Source organism: Sphaeramia orbicularis, chromosome 4 (assembly GCF_902148855.1).
Source record: "Sphaeramia orbicularis chromosome 4, fSphaOr1.1, whole genome shotgun sequence".
NCBI classification, from domain to species: Eukaryota; Metazoa; Chordata; class Actinopteri; order Kurtiformes; family Apogonidae; genus Sphaeramia; species Sphaeramia orbicularis.
The window spans coordinates 23,167,159-23,193,935 of NC_043960.1; the positions used below are offsets into that span (position 1 = coordinate 23,167,159).

At 36.9% G+C, this 26,777-nt stretch overlaps 1 protein-coding gene and 1 long non-coding RNA gene across 2 annotated transcripts; one reads left to right on the forward strand and one right to left on the reverse strand.

The window, feature by feature from the left end:
- Nucleotides 1–8,661: 8,661 nt before the first annotated feature.
- On the forward strand, nt 8,662–21,109 carry LOC115417945 (meprin A subunit beta-like). The gene is given in 15 exon segments (XM_030132174.1): nt 8,662–8,775; nt 9,726–9,753; nt 9,896–9,946; nt 10,552–10,592; nt 10,717–10,792; nt 12,143–12,260; nt 13,207–13,385; nt 13,478–13,696; nt 14,682–14,831; nt 16,392–16,607; nt 19,065–19,241; nt 19,244–19,317; nt 19,821–20,031; nt 20,156–20,326; nt 20,414–21,109. Coding segments are annotated over 15 exon segments (2,022 nt in total). The 5' UTR covers nt 8,662–8,733; the 3' UTR covers nt 20,683–21,109.
- A 1,666-nt stretch (nt 21,110–22,775) lies between these two features.
- Nucleotides 22,776–26,572, reverse strand: LOC115417949 (uncharacterized). Its single transcript, XR_003935225.1, has 2 exons — nt 24,929–26,572; nt 22,776–24,836 (listed from the first exon to the last, which is right to left on the reverse strand). It is a non-coding gene; the product is annotated as an uncharacterized LOC115417949 (long non-coding RNA).
- Between the last annotated feature and the right edge of the window lie 205 nt (nt 26,573–26,777).

Below are 26,777 nucleotides of genomic sequence, written 5' to 3' on the forward strand. Positions count from 1 at the left end.
ATAGTGCAGAAATTGTTCTTATTTTAGCTCCAAATTCCAAAGTCCAAAATTTTAACAATATTCTGCCTGTTACTAAATGTTTGTGTGTAATGCACATGTATAAATGATAAGTTGAGGAATAATATTGTTGAAATAGCATTTGTTTTTCTTGTGAAATGTCTTTTTCACATTGCTTGGATAGTTTGTAAATGTCAGTACATTCATAATTTAATGTTTTTTATTGTACTAAAACAAACAAAAAGTTACATTATCATCATTAATTATAGATTATTATGTTATTATTTTGGCCCACTTGAGATCAAATTGGGCTGAATGTAGCCCCTGAAAGAAAATGAGTTTGACACCCCTGATCTAGAGGAGACAGTCATCTACACAGTGTGGGAATTCTTGTAACACTTTAGTGGAAAACCCCAGTAAAGGGTGATCATCTGATGTCACCACTCCATAAAGTCCTGATTAAATAATTAAAACTGGTCTGTGTGAGGAGTAATGTTCATATTGTTTACCTTTCTTAAGAATTAAGGAATATTAGATTTCTTTAGTGACATGGGTAGAGCACCACCAAATGATTAAATATGTACTTTACAGATACCAAGACCTTTAGATGGTTTACCATCATTACATCTGCTTGATAGATTGTAAATTTACTTCCTGTTATCCAGAACATTTAACAGACACAGTCTGGCTTTGATTACAGGATGCATTCACTGGAGTATTTACTGTGGGTTTATACAATATCACAAACATTTATTTCCATCATTTTCCAACTCTTAATTTTACGTTGAACCAAGACCTGTCCAGGTGAAGAAACCCCAGATCATAACCCTGCCCCCTCAGGCTTGTACTGTAGGCACTAAGCATGATGGGTAATCCCTTCATCCACCTCTCTTCTCACCCTGGTGCACCCATCACTCTGGAACAGGGTCAGTCTGGACTCATCAGACCACAGGATGATGTTCAAGAAATGAGAAGCTCCACACTGCATTAGTTTGGGTTAAATATATTTTTGCATTTGAAACATATCAGTCAGTGCAGTAATTATCCAATAGATGACTCATCTCTATTTACCTGTGGCTGAGAATTTATTATCATGTAGACTCGGTAGATTTAGAGAGGGAAAAGAAGGGGGAAACAGCATCCATTAACTCTGTGATCAGTTCTGGTATTAAATAATTCTCTACAGTTAATTCTCTGCAATTTGGGGATCTGAGATATGCCACATATTATACATGTCGTCAATGTTGGGTAGAAACCTCTTATGTCCAAAATGGTTATTTTTCAAGTAACTGAAAAAATAATGTATTTTCTTAATAAATGAATGGAGTTAAGAGATGTAGTCACAAGCCGTTTTTATCACTTTTCAGTGATTAAATATTTTTAAAACCCATCAGGCCAACATGAAGACTGACCAGTAGAATTGGGTTATGACAAAAAAAAGACCAAAACGGACTGAAGAGGTTTCCACTCATCAGTGACGATATCACATATATATTTGCCTGCTTTACTGCCTTGTTTATATATAACTGATGTGTTTAAGCAAAATTTCCTGTCTGCATGTTTTGAGATTATCTGATGTTAGTTGTTTTTATTCAACAACTCTCTCTATTTGTTTGAATTAGTTTTTGAGATTTGAAACATCTCACATTTGAAATTCTGACCATTATAAGTAAATGGAAGGAGACAAAAGATTTTAAAAAGTCATTAAATAATGTGAACTTTGACCTACTGTTCCCAAAATGTAATTAGATCTAGTCTGGGTCACTGGCAATCTATAAATCCAATTTGGTATGAATTGAAAGAATAGTTTTGCTGTTTGACTGTTAACAAATCAAGCAACAAACAAACCAAAACAAAAACAAACCCCCTTGCCTCCCCTTTGGGGGGCGGGGTAAAAATGACTGATAGCATTCTGACATCAGGAAGGTGTCTGTAGTACCATCTGCAGCCCCATGGGGGCGACATACTCAATATGATGGTATTAGTGCTGATCCACAGTTTGTCATTTTAAAGCCATGTAGTAAGGAAAAGGCTATTTCACCAGTTGCATTGCTTTGGTTATACTCTGTAATAAACATGTATTGATGCATTATGTTTGTGGTCAAATTTATTCTTGGTCACTGGAAATCTATAAACCCAGTTTGGTGTGAATTGAACCGATAGTTTTGCTGCTAGAGTGTTAACAAACAAAGAAACAAACAAACCGAACCAAAAACAGTACCCCTTGCCATGTGCACAGATAGCGCTGGGGGGATGGGGCAGACGTGTTCCCCCCAGATTTATAGTGACCCGATCCGTCCCCCCAGATTGATCAGTTTACAATACACCAATTCAAGAAGGTGGAAGCCTAGACTAGATCCATGCTGAGTTGGGAAAGCAAGGTGTTCAATTATCCACATAAACACTGCACAGCTGATCCATGAACATCCCGGTGTTTGCGTTGTCTTACATGCCTACGACTAATGTGCGTTCAGTTGTACTCGTAAACCAGAGTTTTGAAGTCAGAAAAGCATTGAAATCTAGCATCTACAAGCATAAACATTGGGGTTTTCATTTTATTTCCATAACTGTCAATTTTTTTTTGAATTCCATGTTCTGTGATGTCCTAGTTTTTCAACTGGGAAGGGCTAAGTTCAGATGGTATGGAGGGGGCACCAAATTACACACACAAAAAAAAACAAAATAAAAAATAAATAGATAAATAACAATATCTGTATAGTAAACTTGAAACACACCCTTTACACTTCCTTGACATGTTTTCTCTTAAATAAAACATAATCAAGCCTCAACAGGACAAATCTTTATTCCACTTATCCCACTTTGTGGATTCTGTCACCCACATTAATTTCTTATTCACTGTTAAAGGCATGACACCAACTCACATGATCTGAAACATGCTAAGTATCTTAACAGTTTAAATTACTTCTCATTGTATATTTATTTCTCTTACACTTATTTCTCTTATACTTATGGTTCATTTACATTCATTCTTTACCTCTGTATGTACTGTTTTACATAAATCTGGGATTCCTTTATACATCTATTGCACAAACCAATTCCAGTATTAAATCACAGTGTCAAACATTTTACATTTTGCAAATCAATGTGTCAGTGACAGTCAATATTTTGAAGATTTTCATAAGTCAGGCTGAGGGTTTTTGATATGCATCAGTTGTTTAAGTCAGTTGTTACTTCTGTCATACACATTGTTATGTTTATAATCGTTTACATGAAGGCACGATTGTGAATCACTTCAATTTCATTTTATTACTAGTTTTTGCACATGCTGTACGTTCTTTGCTTTTTTGTCCGAATTCAGTTCAAGCTGCTGTGCTGAGAATGAGATTCTTCATCCTACTGAAATCAGCAAAGGCCTGAAGTTTTGTGATTGACACACCAGACAAATAACAGTTTGATCATGTATGACTAGTGTTGATCGGGCAGTGCGTCAGAAAATTCAAGATTCTAGTGAAATACATATATATATATATATATATATATATATATATATATATATATATATATATATATATATATATATGTACACACACACACACACACACAAATATTTACAGCTTGGTCCCCCCCAGTTCTAAAATCCTATCTGTGCCCCTGCCCCTTGCCCAGAGCCTTTGATATAAACAGCGTCGCAACACTTCAGTACACTCCCATTGAAAAAAAATGGTGGACATAACATGGACCTACTTCTGGGTTACGGAGGGGTCAGTAGATCCAACATTGAGTGTAACAGCATCAGAACACACATTCATTTCTGTTGCAGCTGATCTAGCAATTCCAGCAATGAGTTAATAAGATATTGTCATCTTTCAAATTATCAAGTGTATTTCCTGTATTAGCGGACATGTATGTTTTAAATTCTGCTTTCTTTGGTATGTGTTAGCGTTTGTATAAATATATATCTTAAACAACTGTTACGTTGCATTTTCAGCTCTAGTCCTATAGTTAGCTAGCTTGACTTGATCAGCTGTTGAGATTGAACCACTATAACCACAAATTATGGAGTTTTTAACCTAAGGTAACGTTAGTATAAATGTTGTTATCAGTGGGTTTTATTTTAGTTGTTTTGCTGAACCTGGTGGTGTTTGGTTAAATTTGTCAGCTGAGGTAACATGCTAATTAGGAGGAGAGTTGCTGTAGCTCTCATAAATAAAAGTTCATTAAAGTTATTATTCATGACTTAAAGGAGGAGAAACTTCTGTAACTTGGTGTTAGAGCTTGTTTGTAAGATCCAATTCATCCTAATTCTGGTGAGTTTTGAATTTGCTAATGTTGAGTTTTTAATGAGTTTAGTGTCTGTGCTAATGCTAACACGCTAAGTTAGCCTCTATGCTCTCTGCTGGTTAATGCCTTATAGTGTGTGTTATCAGAGCAGAGCTTGGCAGACACACAGTGTTCACAGCTAACCACTGTTTTCTGCTTGGACCTCAGTCCTATAATAGTAAAACTTAAAATGGTAAATTGTCCATCTCCTTACGAGTACAGTACAATTGCAGAATGAATGAACTTGTAAAGTTAGCACCTCTCATGTAAGTAGCCTACCCAAGCTAACATCAACCTTTCCCCCAAAATGTAAGGTTTTAAAGTAATAAAGTCTGTCCTTTCAGTGGTCAACACCACAACTCACAAGTGTAACACTCACAACAATACATACAGTAGTGACACAATGGTTATGCATGGTTTATTTTGAAATGTACCCTGTTCACAGCTGTTTGTCCCATAGAAGAACATGACAGTGCTCGGTTTGTTTGGAACAATTCAGGCTTACATGAACCATGTGATCACCGGAGCGGCGACATCAAAGCGTGTACTTACTGTCTTTATGGGGCTCTGGGTCCTACCAGGATGAAACTGACTGCCCGCAATATTTCCTGTTTTATTTTGTTCATTACACAGTTTTGATGAGTGTGTGACAGACGTGTATGGGCCATTTATGAAAATATGCAGCTATTTGCAATTAATTGTCAAATAAAGGACGATTCCATATTTTAAGGAATGTGTGGATACCATAATAAGTTTAACACACTCAAGTTCGAACACAGTATTGGCAGCCAGCCACAAACCAACCATCAACCATGCAACCAAACACCAGTTTGAAGTCCCATGAGATACGGCCTCACAAGCTGCCTGCTCCTTCCTCTGCAAGGGGGAGGGGGCACCCAACACAATACATTGAAACAATGTCCATTCAGTGTAGGCCATTTCAACATTGAAAGCACAACATCTATACTAAATTCATTCAACAGCATTTTTTTCAAATGTTGAATTTAACACTGAATCAACATTAATTTTTCAACCTCAACCAAAAATAACCAATCTGACTAAAATTTAACATTGAATTAATGTCTTTTGCTATCTGGGATGTCACATGTCAATGACCTTTTGTCCCTGTCTTTGCTTGGAAACTACCTTGATTCTCTTTTCAACTGATAATTTGTCTGGGGGCATATAAAACCCCGAAAAATGATATTTTTCTTACTGATTCCTCAGCAGTCTCCCGACTTCCACTTTCAGAGGTTTCAGTCCTTCTGCACAGAAGTCAAATTAACTAACAAAGATAAATTTCTCTTTATTCGACCAGATTTATACCACACTCATCATATTACAGATAATGATAGGATGCAGTGAAAATGGAATTTTTCTGTGATACCCCATGATAGACATTCTTTTTATTGAGATTATGATGTAAGAAATTAAGAATTGACATAAAAAATTTTAATCTTACTGGTATTATAATTGATTGGATGTTTTGTGTGTAGCTTTTCTTGTATAATTTCCTTACAGTTAGTTAACACAGAATGCGCAGAGTGGGGACTGTATCATGAAAAATATAATCATGTGTCACTTAGACTGAGTGGAAAAGTACTGAGAGGGGGTGGATGCTAATAGATGAATTGTTAGTGCCATATAAGGACTTGTTTTTCACATACATATATAAGATACTGATTTTATCTTAGAGTTTCGTAAACCAAATCCAAGATAAAACCAATCTTGCAGACATCCTGTGTGTATGTTTTTTTAATACTGTTAATATATAGAGAGAAGATGACAGTGCACTCTACGCAAAGATAATTTTAATTAATTAATGAATTATTAATAATAATAATAATAATAATAATAATAATAATAATAGTAATAATATTTTCCAAAGAAAAATAAATAAATAAATAAGGAATTAAAGAGCATCATCAAAGATATTACTGCTGTGTTGACCTGTGCATTTACATTTACTCTGTCCATACCTAGGCTTGTGCTTTTCCCCAATAAACGCATATCTGAGTTCACAAAGACATTAGTGGACGTGCCTGTTAGCGGACATACCCAGTCCTCAGTTAGGTACTGCTTTGATAAGAAAAAAAGAGGAAAAAACACCTATACGATAAATGAGTCTATTTACAGGTCTCTTCCAGAAATATTTTCAAGGCTGTGAAATATTGGTGACCAGAGTTCTTGGAAGTTGTTACCTCTATTATATTTTTCAAATGTAAGCCTTTCCAGTGGTAGAGGGAATACTGACAATTGATCTAAGAAAAATTTGAAAGTCAGAGGAGACTCATCCTTCCAAAAAAGAAGGATGCATTTCTTTGCAAAATACATGATTGTGATTAGTAATCTGCATTTGGTTCTGTCCAAAGGAATACCTTGTGAGTCATTTAACAGATCTAAATTGGGAGCTAATATCACATCTTTTCCTAGGATGACTGTGTAAACAGGTGCATAGAACTCCAGAGTGATTTTAAAAGAGCATGTTCCCAAAACATATGCATGAATGTTCCCTCTCCTGTTTTGCAATGAGGGCCCTGTGGGGGGATATCCTTGGAGATTTTATTAATTTTTACTGGCATAAGATACAGTTTGTGGATCAATTTTAAATTAGCTTCTCTAATTTTATGACTTATAACAAGGGCAATTCTAGGATTAGAGGTTTAGGAATGCAGAGCACCCAGAGTGCTGGCTGGCCAGGCAAGAGACATTTCACTGTTTTGTGCATATTAACTCAATTTCAGACCATCGTTCCTACATTTGCGAAAGAAAAGCATAACATTTTTTGGGTTTTTGGGTGAGAAACTCTGTGACTAAACCATCAAATCTGATAAAATCTGATCAACCAATATATATGTGGAATAACACTTTATCATACACCGTCAAAACATCAGCAAATCAGCACTTTTGTCATTTGTTTTCCAATTAATCTGATTAAAATACGTAACAGTTAGCACATTTAATCTCTGAGGCAGATAATTTCTAAAAAAAAAAAAAGTAAGCCAGTGTATATGTTAAGTGTCTCTCTGCTCCCCTCTCTCTTTGTGCTTTAACCAAAAGGTAAATAACCAAACAATGTGTTTAACATCTAATAAGAGATATAAACTGGTACATTATTCAACTTACAACATCATTGTAATCGAATATTTGGTTGCTGTGGAAAATGAGGTTACACAAGTTCATCTTACACTCTTACCTGAATCTGGCTCTTTTTTTTTTTTCTTTAGAAAAAAGAAAATACAATCATGTGTTCCTGTCTGCACACACAAACCCCCCCCCACACACACACACACACACACACACACAATAGGAGCTAATGGGCATCCACCCAGTTAGCCAGTCAGCTAAAGACAGCAGCACCTTGTCTTTAATCTGAACACATGCACAGACACAACAGCAGCTTCTCTCAGTGTGGAGTGGATCAAACAATTTTTGAGACAAGATGGGTGGGGGGGAGTGGGGGGGGTGCTTTATTTTTGTTGTTAAAATATTACATTTCAACCATGTACTGTATATGGTTTTGGCATTTTTCTAGCATGTTAAGAATGGACATAAAGTAAACAAGAAAAAAGAGAAATTTCAGCAATCTTAAAATATTTTAGGGGTGCTGGGAATCAATTTAGGGGTGCTTCAGCACCCTCCAAAAATGGGCTAAAAATGGCCATGACTTGTAAACTTAAAATATGTTCTTTCGTATATATTTATCCAGGCATTTTCTTCAAAGGAAATCTCCACTTCCTTTTCCCATGTCCTCTTCAGGAGTTGGAAAGATGATTGGCCTCCTTTTAATACTTTATACAATTCACTGAGCTTCCCTTTTAATTTTGTCAGATGTTCTAATTCTGTTAGTCCAGTACACAGCTTGTTCGCTTTCATAAGTGAATGATCAAGACTCCGCATCTGTAAATATTTAAGAAAACCATTGTTTGGAATATTGTATTCTGATCTTACAAGTATTACTAGTATTATAATTGATTGGATGTTTTGTGTGTAGGTTTTCTTGTATAATTTCCTTACACTTAGTTAACACAGACTACTCAGAGTGGGGGCTGTATCATGACAAATATAATCATGTGTCACTTAGACTGAGTGGAAAACTACTGAGAGGGGGTGGACGCAAATAGATGAATTGGTTATGCCATATAAGGACTTGTTTTCACTTACATACTTAAGATATTGATCTTATCTTAAAGTTTGGTAAACCAAACCCCAGATAAAACCAATCTTGTAAACATAAGAAATAATATCTCAATCCTCTGTGGGTGTTTTGTTAATACTATTAATTTCTACAGAGAGAAGATGACATTGCGGTCTGCAGACACATCTCTGTCTGTATGTACCCTTATCATCATCATCACTTCACCTCAGGTGGTGGTGTAAGAAGTTATAAAAAGGATGTGACAGAAGAAAGGAAGTGGCAGATTCATCTGAACCCGTGTGTCTGTGGCTGCAGCCATGACACAACCGTGGATTATTCTGCTTTTTGGCCTGGGGTTGGTAAGTATGTAACGTAAACATTAACATTCAAATGAAGTCTCCTGTGTCAAAGTGAGATGGTGTTCTTCTGTCACCGGTGTAACAGGCCAAAGTATACCCCTCATCTGGACTATACCTGGGGTATAATCTGGCCAATGTCTGGATGGGGGTTTACTTTGGCCTGTTACACTGATACAGTTGATTCCCATTCAGCTTTCTCCTCTTCTTCAATTCTTGTTCTCTTAATTTTTTAATTTACTTTTATTTTGAAATGAGACTTTTAAATAAGGGTGTTGAGCCCTAGTTCAGCCGGTCTCCAGCAGCTGTTAAATGTGTGTTCTGTCTGTGGGGAACTGCATGATGTCAAGAACAACTCTACTAAAAGTGTAATTATGATTTGTCGGACAGAGGAGGACAGATCATTGAAGTTTCACTACTTTAAGCTATCTGGGAATACTTTATATGTATGCCATGTTGTCAAGTACCTCGGTCACATCATAACAGATCATTTGTTGGATGATGAGGACATGTATCGTTAATATAGGATGTTTTACGCACAAACCAACGTAGTGAAACTGACTCTGTTTAGAACACCCCTCTGTACACAGCACATCTGTGGGTGAACTACAAAAAAGCAGCTTCAACAGACTGACAGTGGCGTACAATGATGCTCTAAGGCTCGTATTAAAAAAGCCCAGATGGACTAGTGAAAGTGAACTGTTTGTGTCTAATCAAGTAAATTCATTGTGCGCTGTGTTAAGTTTATGTGTCGCCTGAATCATTCAGAAAATACTGTCATTTTATTGTTAACTAATCTTGCATATAGTGCTGTACACATCTCAGTCCTGGAAACACTGGTATGACTGTCTCTTGAAAGTACAGGGTTTTTTTATTGTGTGTTTGAATTTATCTGTTTGTCTTTTGGTGTGGACCATGAGTCTGTAATAAACCTTATCTATCCATCTATTTAGATGGCAGCAAAGCTGACGGGTGAAACCGGTGAGCTGAATATGAGTCAAATATTTTTTTTCATGCTGTATCAAACAGGACAGTTTACCTCAGCTAAAACAAAATTAAACTGTGTACATCAAATGACCTTTTATTGTGTTTCTGAGCAGCTTCTACTTGGTTCTTTCTGTAGACACTGATGTTGATGAGGGCCACGACTGGGACATCACTGACATCAATGAAGGTTTGTACACTAAAAACAAACAAACAAAAAAAAGAAAATCAATAAAGTAAAAAAAAAAAAAAATCTTGTTTATGAGAAATATTTCTCTCTCTTTCTCTGAAAAGAATAATTATCCTACCAAGAAGGCAAAACTCGTGACTTTTTAAAGACATTCTAAATAGAATATAGAAAAAAAATATAGATATACCTTAATAAGATATTGCATCAAATATTAATACACGATTTAACCAGTAACCTAGGATGTTGAAACAATGGTTAACACACTATCCCAAAAAAGGAATAAGCATGAGTTTAAACTGGGTCAAATTTATCAGATTCTTTCAGAATACTAGTACATAATAATAATAATATAATAATACAATTAAAAATAAACATAAATCTTACAGATGAGAAAATGCAGTACAAAAATAAAATGTTGGCTGATAGTACATATAGTAGGGTAAGAGTATGTTTATTCTAATTCACTGTTAAAGTCTTCCTCCATTGTTAATTTGAATATTGAGAAATTTGTAATAAACTACTTTATATATATATATGTGTGTGTGTGTGTGTATCCATCTCTAAATGTAGCTGATCATTCAACATCTACTAAAATTATTTTTCAGCGGCTGGCCTGGACCTTTTTGAGGGAGACATTGAAGAGGGTGTAAGTTACAAACAGTATTTTATGTGTTTGTTATTGCAAGCCTTTTGTCAATTCAGTCATTCAATTGTGTGCAGTATGAACTAGAATACTGTAAATGTCGTATTTTGTTTTGGTGTACTTTCAGGTGTTGAGAAACACTAGAATAGGAGACGAATATCGCTGGCCTAAAAGCGTCCCCTACTACCTGGAGGACAGCCTGGGTGAGATACGACCACATTTGAACATTATTCACCATGGAGCACACATGATTTAGTTGTATTTGATTTTAAATCATGGGTATCGACCTTTTTTTTTTGTTTTGTTTTGTTTTGTTTTGTTTTTAGAAATGATCTGCCTCAAAGATTAAATGTGCTAACTCTGACATACTTTAATACAATGAACAAAAATGTTCTGCTACAAGTAAGCCTAGTATTCTTAAATCTGGTCAAATTGGCTTATATTGAGCAAAAAATAAATAAATTCCTGGCTAGAATTCTGACAACAATATAAAAAAAAAATCTATCACCTAAAAAACCATAATGTGCCTTAAAACTTGTCAAAAAAATGCCAGAATTTTAGCAAACAGTGCTTAGAACAAGAAATAAAAACCCCTTGATATTAGCTGAAAAATCTTATTAAGAAAAAGTTAGAATTTTTTTTTTTCAATAAGAATATTTTTTTATGTAAAAATTTCTTGGCAAGCATTTTTCCCTATGTAGATTTTTAAAAATGACAAAGATTCTAGAAATAAGGCTTTTTCCACTTTCTTAGAGATCATTTTTTGCAGTAAGTGCTGGTTCACTGATGTTTTCAAAATAAAAGTCTTATTACACAAATATATTGATTTATGTACATTCAGTAATTTGTTTTATCTTCCACTAGGAAGAACCAGAAAAGTGAATGCATTGTAATGTGCACATAGTGTTTTGAAGTAGATCTGATAGTTCTGAGAAAAAAATTCCTTTAGAACACAGGTGTTAAACATGACGGGTCATCTGGGATGAATTTGTGAAATGCAAAAGTTACCCTGAAGATATTCACAACCAAGGCTGTCAAAGTTATTGAAGTTCGGGTTCCACGTACAGACCAACAGGATCTAAAGTGAATCAGATCAGTAAAATACTATCGCAATAACCTATAAATAATGACAACACCACAGTTTTCTCTTTGTTTTGCTGTAAGCAAAGTAAAATTACATGAAGATATTTGCATTTATAAAGTATTCCTTCACAAAAAATGTGAATATCCTGAACAAATAAGAACAACCTGAAATGTCTAAAGAAAAATAAGTGCATTTTTACCAATATTCTGTCTGTTACTGAATGTTTTTTATATTTGTAGGTCCACTATAATCTGTAAGTTATAATGTACATGTGTAAATGATAAACTGAGAAAGAATGTTGTTGAAATTGCACTTATTTTTCTTAAAACAATCCAGACTGTTCATGTTATTCATATTTTTAAAGGAAATTTTGTCGATGTAAACATTTTTCATAATGTAATTTAACTTTTTTCACTGTTATTATTTAACTGGTGTGGCCCATTTCATATGGTTGTGTGATTATTTGCAGAAATGAACGCAAAGGGAGTGATCCTGAAGGCATTTGAGCAGTACAGACTTAAGACTTGCATTGACTTCACACCGTGGAAAGGAGAGGGGAACTACATCTCTGTGTACAAAGGCCCGGGGTCAGTGTTCGATTACAATCAGGACTGTGTCATGTACAATGTGTTGCGCAATAAGTCATATTACATGCCTGCTCATGACACTGAACAACATATATCTAGTGCTGTCAAACGATTAAAATTTTTAATCAGATTAAACACAGGCTTGCAGTAGATTAATTTTGATTAATCACAATTAAATATCATTCATTTTTAATCTATAATAATTGTGTTTCATTTTGCATGAGCAAACAGACTCAAGGAAGAAGGGAATACATATGCACTTAACATGTTTGTCACAAGCTGGGTGACACGTTAGCCAAAGTGTTAGCAGAATCTCCGACTAACTTTATTCTTTAAGTTAATGTGGTATTTTAAACTGGAAGTGCTTCGTTGAAAAGAAAACTCCTTTCTGCAGAGTGTGTATAATACTTCATGTAGGTCGCTGTTCTGTCTTGTTTTTTTCACTCAAATTTCCCATCCAGAGGGCCAACGGGCTATTTAGCATCTTCCATCTTTATGGGTTGGTTCTGCTGAATGTCACTATCAGATCTACAGCCCATTTAGGCATGTGCGACGCTAACTCTACTTGGACAAACTGCCCAAAACGTGTTGTCAGAAACATTCAGAATCATTCTACACTGTAGATGGGTTAATTTCATTAAAATTTTTAATCAGATTAATCATAACAATGGAGTAATCTGTGTTAATGTGTTAATTTTGACAGCCCTACATGTGTCACATAGAGAAAAAGAATAATGTTAGGAATTTTAAGTATTCTGTACTGAAAGAGCTGAAAGAAAAGTGTGTATTAATTAAAATTTCATTCACTTAGTGTATCAAAATAGCTAAAGAAGCTCCAGGTTCCTGAATAGGTATTAATATTTGTACAGCTATTGATGGCACAGACAGTGGAACTGACATCCAGTTCACTATTACATGAAATGAATCTCATTTTCCTTCCTTATAGATGCTCTTCTATGGTTGGCAACCAGCGTTGGGGGTCTCAGAGACTCTCTATTGGTGAAGACTGTGATTCATTAGGAACTGTTGAGCATGAGTTCCTACATGCTCTTGGTTTCTGGCACGAACAGTCCAGATCTGACCGTGACGACTATGTTGACATCATAAAGAGTAACATTAAACCTAGTGAGTCTTGGCTTTGTTACGTAAACAGCAAACTGTACTTGGTGCCTTTACTTGTTGCTGTATTCTGAACATGTTTATGATGCCTTTCACAGAATATGAGAATAACTTCAAAGAACATAATGACACTGAGTCCAGTGCTCTGGGCGTTCCCTATGATTACATGTCTGTGATGCACTATGGTAAAATGTACTTCAGCACTGGGGCTGGTCCCACCATCGTCACCAAGAATCCCCACTTCTCTGATGTGATTGGTCAGAGGATAGGGTTCAGCGCCAGTGATCTTACTAAACTCAACCGCCTCTACAACTGCAGTGAGTCTTAACTTGATATGTTTTTCATAAAACAATGAATGGGGTTTCACTGATTTCACTGATTACCTCTGTTTATAAATAAAATACATATCAATGCAAAACATACACCGATCAGTGATAAGATTATGACCACTGACAGGCAAAATAGTCATAAAACTGATTATTTCATTAGAATGGTACTTTTCACTGGGATGGATGAAGTCCTGTTCGTGGTCTGCAGTGGTTAGCACCGACCAAAAAATGGACTAAGGAAGGACATTCCAATCTCAGGCCAATTAAGCATCTGTGGGAGGTGTTGGACAAATAAATCTGATCCTCTACCTCCAGGACTTCAGGGATGTGCTGCTAATGTCTTGGTCCAGACACCACAGCACATCTTCAGAGGTCTGGTAGAGTGTAGGATTGGGTCAGAGCTGTTTTTGTGGAAAAAGGAGAATCAATACAGTATTAGATAGGTGGTAATAATGTCATGATCCTATTGACGCTCTGTTGGTTGAGATCTGGTTGGTGTTCTGTAGCCCAATTTTAGAATGTACAAACCACTTTAAATTGGGAACAAGCGGTGCCAGGCACAACAAACCCCAGCCCTCGCACATATTGTAGCTTATTTTGGCATTGATCCAGCTGATGTCATCATGTCTATGCGTGTGCTGATGTCAGCATATCAATTACCTCTATGTATGTGCCAAGTTTGAAGTAAACTGAAACAAAGTTTATGTTTTTATAGACAAAATCTAGAGCTACTCTGACCCAGTGATCTGCACATTACAATTTCTCCCTTGTCTAAGTTTCTCAGGTTCCTACTTGTGTCCATTTGGCTGTTTTTAATACATTAACATTAATAACACTATGCCTGTCAGTGGTCATAATGTTATGGCTGATCTGTGTATGTACTGAATAATATGAGCTTGAGTAAGGAAAGATGTCACAGGCTCCTGTTAGGTCATTGTACACCAATTAATTTAAAGCTGTTTACTCTTCACAGCCACATCTGTGACTTTTGTGGACAGCTGTGACTTTGAGGATGAAACCATCTGTGGGATGATCCAGGGTCCTGGAAACACAAAGTGGGAACGACATAATTCTGTTAGAGGAGGGCCCCAGACTGACTTCACCAACATGGAAAAATGCAAAGGTGAGTCAGCACTGGTAGAAATGAGATGTTTTTGTTAAATTAAATTTGTTAATTTAAGGACCTTATTTCCATTATACAGAACCACTGAACAAAATTTTTCATAGAGGTTTAAAAAGTACATTTCAGTCCATGCAACAATCCTAACTTTGAAATGACATGTTAATAACATTTTAATATGTTATTTGAGTGGTGGACCACATTTCTTTAACAAACTGAAACTAATTTGGAAAGTATCATCGTGACACATATATTTTAATTAAAAAAGTAACAAAAATATTATGGGAAAAGACAATGATTTCGGGTCATTCAGTTAATTTGCACTAATATCTTGCTTAGGGTTAGAGCACCAGTTCCTCACCAACATGGGAAAATGCAAAGGTGACAGTCAATACTGGTGGAAATGAGATTTTTCTGTTGGTATTCTGAAATTAACAAATTTATGGACTTTATTTCCATTCTACAGAACCACTGTACAAAATTTTATAAAGCTTTAGAAAGTACATTTCAGTTTATGCAACAATCCTAATGCTGAAATAACTAGTTAATAACATTTTATCTGTTATTTAAGTGGTGGACCACATTTCTTTATCAAACTGAAACAAATTGGGAAAATATCATCATGACACACATATCTCACTTATCACACTCACTTGTCTTCATCTCATGGGCACTTTTAGCAAAGTTGACTTTGGAAGGTTTGACTTGATTTTGTGTTTTGATGTATTGAAAACTTTTATTTACTATTTTATTTATTTATTTTTATGAATGAAAGCTTGTGTCTGTTTGAAACTATTTAATGTACTGCTGCTCGTCTTGGCCAGGACCTCTTGAAAAAGAGATTTTTAATCTCAATGAGGTTTTCCTGGTTAAATAAAGGTAAATAAAATAAAATAAAATAAATACATTTTCGTAAAAAAAAAATATATATATATATTATGTCACAATTGGAAAACAAAGTGATTTTGGGTCATTCAGTTAATGCATAATTAAACAAATCTTCCCAATAAACATGTGCCTCACAAAAATACAGAATTTTTACTGTCCTATATTGATCCTGTTTAGATAACATGAATATGTTTAAGATACAAAGATAATCTACTTTGGACTGAGAACATCACATGGATGAGTGAAATGCAAAGTAATAGAATATTACAGTAATATCAAGTCTACTACAGCTATCTAACATTCTTCTCTTTTAAGTGTGTTTATTTTCCTACTCATCTTAACTTTTTCAGAACAGAGTATAACACCTTATAAAATAATAAATAAAGCCAAGAGTAAACAAAGACGACAAGTAAAACAACTAAAACTGAAAAACACTGGTAGACCAGTAAAGTATCATAATATATCTGAGTAAATATAGAATAAGACAAACTGACCAATAAAAGACAGCATACACAAGAGTAAAAAATAAAAAAAGAATAAAAAAAAATTAAGTAAAATAGACAAATAGATGAATATTAATGAAAAGCACACATGCGTATTTACAACAAACAGGCTTACATTATGGACCTCTAAACACCAATGTCACATGCTTTTTCCTTGTTTTATTAATGTCAGGGAGTGGTTACTTCATGCACTTCAGCACTGCCTCCGCTAACCCCGGAGACCGTGCATCTCTGCAGAGTCGAATGCTTTACCCCAAACCTGGAGCCCAGTGTCTGCAGTTCTTCCTGTTCAACACAGGGGCGGCTGATGACGTTCTCAATGTCTGGGTGAAAGAGTATGATGAGACCAACCCCAGTGGTGAACTCCAATTGTACAAGAGTATTTCAGGTAAAACGGAAAATAGAACTGAAAGATATAAGGGGGTGATTAAAACCCTTTTAGAATTTAAGATTTCTGACTTAACCTAGTGCTTCTGTCAGCAGGTATAACACGTAGATCCATACCATGAATAGTAAAACCCTTAACGAATAAACATATTGTATGTCAGATGTTGAAACAATATCAGTATTTGGAAATAGGTTAGAAAATATTAACATTCTACAAGAGGACCTAAACAATAAATAATATGACTGTGGTTTATTTTCTTTGGACTTTGGATAATATATATCTCTGCAATTAAACTTGTTATTCACTTGAATTTATTAGAAAAGTGGATTGTGTTTCACTGTTTTTCACTTTGTCACCAGCAGAGGGAATTCATTAAGAGTTGGATTTAGACCAACAATAACTACAAGGTGTCAAAAATGAATAAGAAGAAAAAAGTAAATTAGTCATGAGATTGCTATGATGTGGCGCTATATAAATAAAAATTGATTGAGTGAATGACTGACTGATTGACTGATCGATCGATTGGTTGATTGATCTTGAAACATTGCTGCTAATTTATTCATCCGTAGGAATAACTGAAGTAAATCCAGAATTACTCAAATAGCTATAGGTCATAAGTGGGATTATAGTCACGGAAAAAATTATTAGACCACCCTTGTTTTCTTCAATTTCTTGTTCATTTTAATGCCTGGTACAACTAAAGGTACATTTGTTTGGACAAATATAATGCTAACAACAAAAATAGCTCAGAAGAGTTTAATTTCAGAGCTGAAATCTAGTCATTTTCCATGTTTCCATGTAGGCATTCCATGTTTTCTTTTCTGTCTGTTTTAGTCACATGATACACACAGGAGTTAGTACTTGATTGCATAACCATTGTTTTTGGTGAATTTTGATGGTGTAGTAATTTTTTCCATAACTGTATGCTATGCTATTATAACATGTTCATAATATTAGTGTTAAATATGATCACAGTTCTCCCCCTTGAACTGCCACCTTATCGTGGTGGGGGAGTTTGAGTGCCCGAATGATCCCAGGAGCTATGTTGTCGGGGGCTTTATGCCCCGGTAGGGTCTCCCAAGGCAAACAGGTCCTGGGTGACAGGCCAGACTAAGAGCAGTTCAGAAGCCCCTATGAAGAAGTACCAACAGAAGAACGTGACGTCGCCCGGTATGGCGCAGCCGGGGCCCCACCCTGGAGCCAGGCCTGGGGTTGGGGCTCAAATGCGAGCGCCTGGTGGTCGGGCCTATGCCCACGGGGTCCGGCCGGGCCCAGCCCGAAAGAGCGACGTGGGCCCACCCTCTGGTTGACTCACCACCCACCGAGGGAATCATAGGGGCCGAGTGCATTGTGGATTGGGTGACAGTCAACGGCAGGGAGCCCGACAACCCGATCCCCGGACGCAGAGTCTAGCTCTTGGGACATGGAATGTCACTTCGCTGGGGGGGGGGGGGGGGAGGAGCTTGTGAGGGAGGTTGAGAGATACCGTCTAGATATAGTCGGGCTCACCTCCACACACAGCTTGGGCTCTGGAACCCAGCCCCTCGAAAGGGGCTGGACTCTCCACTTCTCTGGTGTTGCCCGCGGTGAGAGGCAGCGGGCTGGTGTGGGCTTGCTGATAGCCCCTCAGCTCAGCTGCCATGTGTTGGAGTTCACCCTGGTGAACGAGAGGGTCGCGTCCCTACGCCTTCAGGTCGGGGACAGGTGCCTCACGGTTGTTTCGGCCTACGGGCCGAACAGCAGTGCAGAGTACCTGGCCTTCTTGGAGTCCCTGGGAGGGGTGCTGGATGGTGCTCCGACTGGGGACTCCATTGTTCTCCTCGGCGACTTCAATGCTCACGTGGGCAACAACAGTGAGACCTGGAGGGGGTTGATGGGGAGGAACAGCCTCCCTGATCTGAACCCGAGTGGTGTTCTGTTATGAAATGATCACAGTTAATGTATTGGGTCTGAGCAGATCAGGTTCAGATTACCTTAGGTACAAAGAAAATAAATCACACTAATATTGTCTAGTGTTTCAGCTCCACTTGAAGGAAGGTACTTTTTGACGTAGTAACTCCCCAGTTCCTGATGGTATTTATTTTTTTTTTTTGTATTTTATTTATTTATCTAGACAAGGACAATGCACAACATACATTAACCTTAAACAGAACAGATGTAGTGTGCCAGGTTGTAGCACTCGTGCTAATTTCCACCCGTAGTCCCTGGGCAGGCTGATGTTATCATTAAAAAAGCAGACATTAATAAAAACTAAAACATACAAAGAGAAGTATAAGATGCATTTCTGTAACTCCATCTATATAAAAAAAAATCATTCACATCCAACCATTCACTCTTATTCGTCCCACTGCAGTCTGTCACACACACTCTGAACATGTTTACATCACATTACATTATGGCTACAGGTTTGGTTAGAAAGTAACTGTTTTTCACAGTGATTATGTATTCACTCTTCAGTCTTTACAGGAGGCGACACAGGCGTCTGGAATCTGCATCAGGTTAATATTTATGTGGCAAAGAAGGCTCGTGTGATTTTTGAGGGGGTAAGAGGGAAACAGCCATCATCAGGGGGGTTCTCTTTGGATGACATCAACCTGTCATCCACCAAGTGTCCTCACCACATCTGGCCTGTCCGCAAATCACCAAGAGTCAACTGGGAGAAGCCATGTTCAGCCCTCGCTTTCTGTCTCCGACAGGTTACACCTTCCAGGTAATTATAGAATATTGTAATAATCCTAACACCTTAGACTGACATATTCAAAAATTTACTTAAAGACCAAGTCCAGTGGAGTTATAGTCCCATAATGCATCTGTTCTGTCATGTAATGTCACCCACTGGACACAACTTAAAAAACTGGACACCAAAAAACTATCTATCTATCTATCTATCTATCTATCTATCTATCTATCTATCTATCTATCTATCTATCTATCTATCTATCTATCTATCTATCTATCTATCTATCTATCTATCTATCTATCTATCGTTTGCACTTGAAGACACTGACGTGTCTTTCATGTTTTTCATGTCATTTAAAGGATTTCTAATTCCCACTGCACACACTGTAGTGCCATCTTGCACCTACTCTAAAGTCTTTGAAAACGTAAATGTCATGCCTGAGACATGCTCTAATGTATTAAATTTGTAACTAATGATAAATCAGACTATTATATATTTATTTTAATTCAACATTTTCACACTGTCCTCCTTAGATCCAACTGTACCCAAATGCACAGACTGATCCACCTGGGTACATGGCTGTCTTCATTCACTTGACCTCTGGACCCAACGACAGGAACCTCCAGTGGCCGTGTCCTTGGCACCAGGTGACCATGGTTCTGATAGACCAGCAGTCTGACATCAGAGAGCAAATGAACATGCACCTTATGCTCACCACAGACCCCAAAAAGATGTCATCTGATGGTAAGGAATGGATGAACATGGATCTGTGCATGTGTCAGCTCATCTTTTCCAAGCTGATCAGTGATCATCAGTGACTTCAATTATTTATTTATTTATTTTTTTGTATCTTGTTTGTTAATTCCAGGTACTAAATTCTTCTGGGATAATCCTCGCAAGGTTGGCTCCAGAGTGACCGCCCCTGATGGCAGCTCCTTCTACCGTGGTCCAGGTCAGGCATTATTCATTGAGCGGGCCCGCCTGAAGGGCAGAAACTTCATTAAAGGGGACGATGCCTTCTTCCTTTTCAGTGTGGAAGGTATGGAGTCACACTGACATCTGAGTAAGATGATAAACCTGAGACTCCTCATTCACCCATGTTACTGCTTCTTCTTCCTGTCTCCAGATATTTCTCATCTCCTGCTCCCTCAGCCTCTTCCCCAGTTTGGAGTTCATGCTGATGCCAAAGCTGCAGACCAAGAGTTTCCTCCACACGACTCTACTAAAACCCCCACAGTGATGATTGTTTTCATGGTGTCTGTAGGTGTAGCCATAATGCTGATTTCAGTGCTGATTTCAGGAAACATGTGGATGATGAGGAAGAGGGAGAAGAATCAACTGGAGAATGATGAAGAATTGATCATACAGGACAAACCTAGATTCATAAGAGTGTGAGTAAAGAAAATAAAGTCAGAGCTAATTCATATCATTACAGTTCATATCAACCATAACTGACTGTCTAATACATCTAGACCTGGGGTGCCAAACATGCGGCCTGCGGGCCAAAACCAGCCCACCAAAAAGTTTAAATCTGTCCCACAGGATGAATTTGCAAAGTGCATAAATTACACTGAATATATAAACAGTTAAAGATATTGAACTGGTTTTACTTCAAGTTCCACACACAGATCAATGTGAGCTCAAGTAAAATCATAATAACCTATAAATAGGTTCGTATGATTCATTATAAATAATGATTCTTGGTTTAATCTGAAAAAAAAAATTACACTATGAAAATATTTACATTTACAAACTATTCTTTCACAATAAATGTGAATAACCTGAACAAATATGAACAACCTGAAATGTCTAAAGACAATTAAGTGCAATTTTAACAATATTCTGCCTGTCACTAAATGTTTTGTGCATTTGTAGATCCACTGTGATCTGTAAATTGTGAGTCAGAATAGTGCAGAAATTGTTCTTATTTTAGCTCCAAATTCCAAAATTTTAACAATATTCTGCCTGTTACTAAATGTTTGTGTGTAATGCACATGTATAAATGATAAGTTGAGGCATAATATTGTTGAAATAGCACTTGTTTTTCTTGTGAAATGTCTTTCTCACATTGTTTGAATAGTTTGTAAATGTCAATACTTTCATAATTTAATGTTTTTTATTGTACTAAAACAAACAAAAAGTTACAGTATCATCATTAATTATAGATTATTATGTTATTATTTTGGCCCACTTGAGATCAAATTGGGCTGAATGTAGCCCCTGAAAGAAAATGAGTTTGACACCCCTGATCTAGAGGAGACAGTCATCTACGCAGTGTGGGAATTCTTGTTACACTTTAGGGAAAACCCCAGTAAAGGGTGATCATCTGATGTCACCACTCCATAAAGTCCTGATTAAATAAAGAAATCTCCTTAAAACAGCCACAAGGGAATAACATTTTCAACAGCGAAGGAAAAGAACGGGGAAACAGCATCCATTAACTCTGTGATCAGTTCTGGTATTAAATAATTCTCTACAGTTAATTCTCTGCAGTTTGGGGATCTGAGATATGCCACATAAAATACATGTCGTCGATGATGGGTAGAAACCTTTTATGTCCAAAACGTTTATTTTTCAGGAAAGTGAAAAAACAATGTATTTTCTTAATAAATGAATGGAATTAAGAGATGTAGTCACAAGCCATTTTCAACACTTTTCAATGATTAAATATTTTTTTTAAAAAAACCATCAGGCCAACTTGAAGACTGACCAGTAGAATTGGGATATGACAAAAAAAAAGCCCAAAAATGGACTGAAGAGGTTTCCACTCATCAGTGATGATATCGCATATATATATTTGCCTGCTTTACTGCCTTGTTTATATATAACTGATGTGTTTAAGCAAAATTTCCTGTCTGCATGTTTTGAGATTATCTGACGTAAGTTGTTTTTATTCAACAACTTTCTCTAATTGTTAGAATTAGTTTTTGAGATTTGAAACATTTGGCATTTGAAATTTCGCCCATTATAAGTAAATGGAAGGAGAAAAAAGATTTTAAAAAGTCATTAAAAATGTGAACTTTGACCTACTGTTCCCAAAATGTAATCAGATCTATTCTGAGTCACTGGCAATCTATAAATCCAATTTGGTATGAATTGAAACAGTTTTGCTGCTAGTGTTAACAATCAAAGAAACAAAAACAATCCCCCTTGCCTCCCCTTCGGGGGGCGGGGTCAAAATAACTGATAGCATTCTGACATCAGGAAGGTGCCTGTAGTACCATCTGCAGCCAAATGGGGACGACATACTCAATATGATGGTATTAGTGCTGATCCACAGTTTGTCATTTTAAAGCCATGTAGTAAGGAAAAGGCTATTTCATAAGTTGCATTGCTTTGGTTATACTCTGTAATAAACATGTCTCGATGCATCATTATTTGTATTAAGTGCATGATTGTCTGTGTGCATGGATCTGTTTAAGTGACATCATGAGTCCCTAAAATCTTCAATGGCTTTGAAACATCACAAACCACACACTGAATACTAGTTCAGTCAAACATGTTTTTATTATGAGCTCAAACAAATGTGTGAGATGCCATGATTCACACATGTTGGAAGGCAGGAAGAACAGACTGACATGTTTCACACATGTATGTATCTGACACACACTGAACCCCTCACATTGTGCTTCCTTTGAGCAGAAGTTCACAACGGAAAAAAAAAAAAAAAAAAAAAGGTAACAGATATTTGCTCTAGGTTCAGTTTGAGTTGTGGGGCATTTTATAAAGAGGGACAAGTCTGAAAGTAGAACTGGAGATGAAACTCCATACTTGACATTATCGTACATGTTCTTACAATATGTGACTGACTTTCACTATAATGTAATAAAATGTGTTTAGCCCAATCAGACATCCCACTTCTTCAAATATCCCACTTTTCTCTGGGTCGTCATCAGCTTTTACACAACTTTGATGAAACTTCTCAACCAGTGGTTCAGTAAAACCAAAAGGAAGACCTCCATCAACAAGGCAACAACTATAGGATTGTCATTATTAATAAAAAAGACATTACAATAAAGACATTTTGAGTTGCTTTAAGTGACGATAAGAATTACTGTGCAAGTTCACCATCCTGATCTAATTATTTGGTTTCTATTATCTGATAGTTTCATCACATTTGGTATCTCAAGGCCCTCAGAGCTTGTGCTACTTAACATTTCCTCCCAAAGCTGATAAGATAACAGTAGAAGGTCACATATGGGTATAAATTCTTACTGAGACGCTCTTAGGCTTTAAAGCGAAAAGCAATTTTATATTCACACATAATACAGTTGCATAAAGCTGTTTTTGTTCATATTTTTATATGAATCATAAATGAATGCATATTGTGGACAGGGTCATTTTTTGTGGTGACCAACCCATGAAAAATTGTCATTAAACTCTGAAGTTTTTCTCAACATTGGTGCTTTACAGTGTGATTTGTAATGACTTCAGATTGCCTTCAGATGGAGGAAAACTGTCTGACACTTAATGTTATATAACTATGTCATACACATACACAGTCACACAGTTTTCACCAATAAGCAAAGCCACCTGAAACTCTCAACAGCAGCAAACGTCATCCCTTCCACATGCAGACACACACAACGAGCATTTATGCTGAAGGCTCATCCCAGTCAGGTGTATAGGTCAGGAGTCTGAACCTCATTTAGTGCCTGAAGGAGTCACACTGAGCAGCAAACACTAGAACCGGACAGAAAACATCCTCTCGGCAACAGATTCCCTTTAATTTCCATGTCAGAATTGTATTAGTGTAGCAGAAATAGGAGGAAATCTTACAGTCCAGCGCTGTTTGCTGCTTTAGTTGGCTATTGAGTTCATTTGTGAATGGAGCATTTCACGACAGAGGATAAAAAGATGGGCTAAAACAAAGCGCCGTTGACTGCGGATCACCCAGGATGATGCTCTGTTCTTCAACCTGTCCCCTCGTCCCATTAACAGTGTTCTAGTCTAGTCTACAGGTGCCATGCAAAGTCACAGATACACCCTAAAACAAAACAGTAAATCACAACAGTCCTGGGGGCTTGTATTATAAAGCAGGATTAAGGGGTTTGGTGAGGCAACTTCTGGTTTAACCCTGGATCTTCTGTATCACAATAGTGGTTTATGTCTTACCCTGCAAACCTAACCTGCTCCAGACCAGGTCTGTAGCTTTCAGCCTGTATTATAGCTGTACATCCTGGGTTAGCAAAGGAGGTTGATAAGAACCACCTTCATGTTCCTGGTGCCTCCTGCTCTGAGCAGAATTAAAGCACGTGTCTCTTTTCGCATAGAAACTTTATACAAGACATGAATGTGCCTCAACCTCACCACAGACTATTAAAGCTAAAGTGAAAATAATAGAACATCAATAAAAGGAGTTGTGTGAGAACTTAAAGGGGTAGTTTGGATTTTTTGAGATGGGGCTGTAGGAGACACTTATCCATAATCAGGTTAAGGTTAACTCGTTTTATTATCTTTTTAGGGAAATCAGATATCTGCATTTTACCAAGCCCACACATACCTAGCATTAGCAATTAGCGCATTTTACTTAGCCCACACACACACACCTAGCATTAGCATTAAGTGCATTTTACCAAGCCCACACACACATCTACTATTAGCAATTAACACATTTTACCCCCCCCCCCCCCCCCCCCACACACACACACACACACCTACCTAGCATTAGCATTAGCAATTAGCATATTTTACCCAGCCCACACAAACACCTCCCACCTAGCATTAGCATTAGTGATTAGCATTAGCACTTAGCACAATAGGAGTAGTGAGTTGCCACTTAAGGTGCTCGGGGACCAAATCCAGACCTTCAACAATACCTCAACAGCACTGAGACGCTGAGAACAGGCACATTTAACACAGAATCCCAGGAACTCAAGTCCAAACCCTAGCTTTAAGGTGGAAGTGCTAACCACTATTCCACCACGCCTAACATTAGAACATGGTCAAACAGACCCATTTAGGAGGAGCACACAGGAGAACTGACGAACTGTAAGAACGGGATGGAAGCAAAAAAAGTGAATTTGCTGTGTATCATTTCTAAGCTTCTGTGAAAAAGGGTTGTTATGACCATGATCTACTCCAGCTAATAGACCGAAAGTGAAAAAGCACGTCATACAACCCCAAAGTAGTAGTGATGCTAACATTAGAAAGAAATTTTGAATTTACCAAAAAATGTGCATTAGTCAGTGAACAATAAACCCATCGACAGAATTTTTTTTTTTTTTTTTGCCAATTCCAAAATCCCAATTGTGACTTGTTGGTTTATACCCATTTTATCAACTAAACAATTCACAGGGTAAAAACCAACAGATTCCCAGATGATGTAAATAATCATAATTACCAGTTCCTAATGTCTACACTCATTGTTCACGTCAGGTTAAACTGTGGTGTGTGCATGCGGTGGAACGTCAACCGTGTGCATGATGTGTCACCATGACAGAGATACTAAAAAATAAGGCGTTTAGATCACATTAATAGGGTTTTACAAAGGCTAACACTATTTCGCAGAGTGCAGCACATTTTCAGTTTTGTGCACACACATATATCCACAGGTGGATGGGATTTGTCACCTGCAATACACACATCTACACCCAAAGAGGCAAAGTGATTTCCTACACATGTATTCAGGAAAAGAAGTAAAAAAAAAAAAAAAAAAAAAAAGTTAAATAAAAGTGATGCTTAGCTGTATTAACAAAGATAGAATCACATAATTATGCATTAGCGGTATGGTAATAATGCTGATGATAATAGCTCTGTGGAGGTGGGTCTGTCCAGAGTCAAAGCTGAAGTAACACATCTAAGGGCATAACGTTGTATAAAGTACTGATAAAGCCACATCAGTCAGCTCTTTAAGTTACACTATAAGTGCTCCCTTGAACAAAAGATCCTACTATAAGCGTGCTATATAATGATAAAATCCAAAACTCCACAAACAACAACAAAACAAACCCCTTCTGTTCACAACAATGCACACCAAACACATTTACAAATTCACAATCAGCCCATATGTGGTGCAAATATTCTATGTTGCAGTGCATCAAAAAGTGGCAGTGTGGTTTTAAATAGAGGCTTTTCAGTGGATGGACATGTTGATCAAGTTACAAATACATCTGCTTTTGACCGCTAGTTATTATAGTGGCTTCGTAGTTATGCCTCCAAACTGATCTACTGTCGCGGAAAAAATTATTAGACCACCCTTGTTTTCTTCAATTTCTTGCTCATTTTAATGCCTGATACAACTAAAGGTAAATTTGTTTGGACAAATATAATAAGAACAAAAACAGCTCATAAGAGTTTAATTTCAGAGCTGATATCTATCCATTTTCCATGTTTTCTCAATAATAACCAAAATCACTTCAGTTCTTACATGAATACCTATGGCATTGTACTGACGAAACAGTGCTTTTAGGCATTCCATGTTTCCTTTTCTGTCTGTTTTAGTCACATGATACACACAGGAGTTAGTACTTGACTGCATAACCATTGTT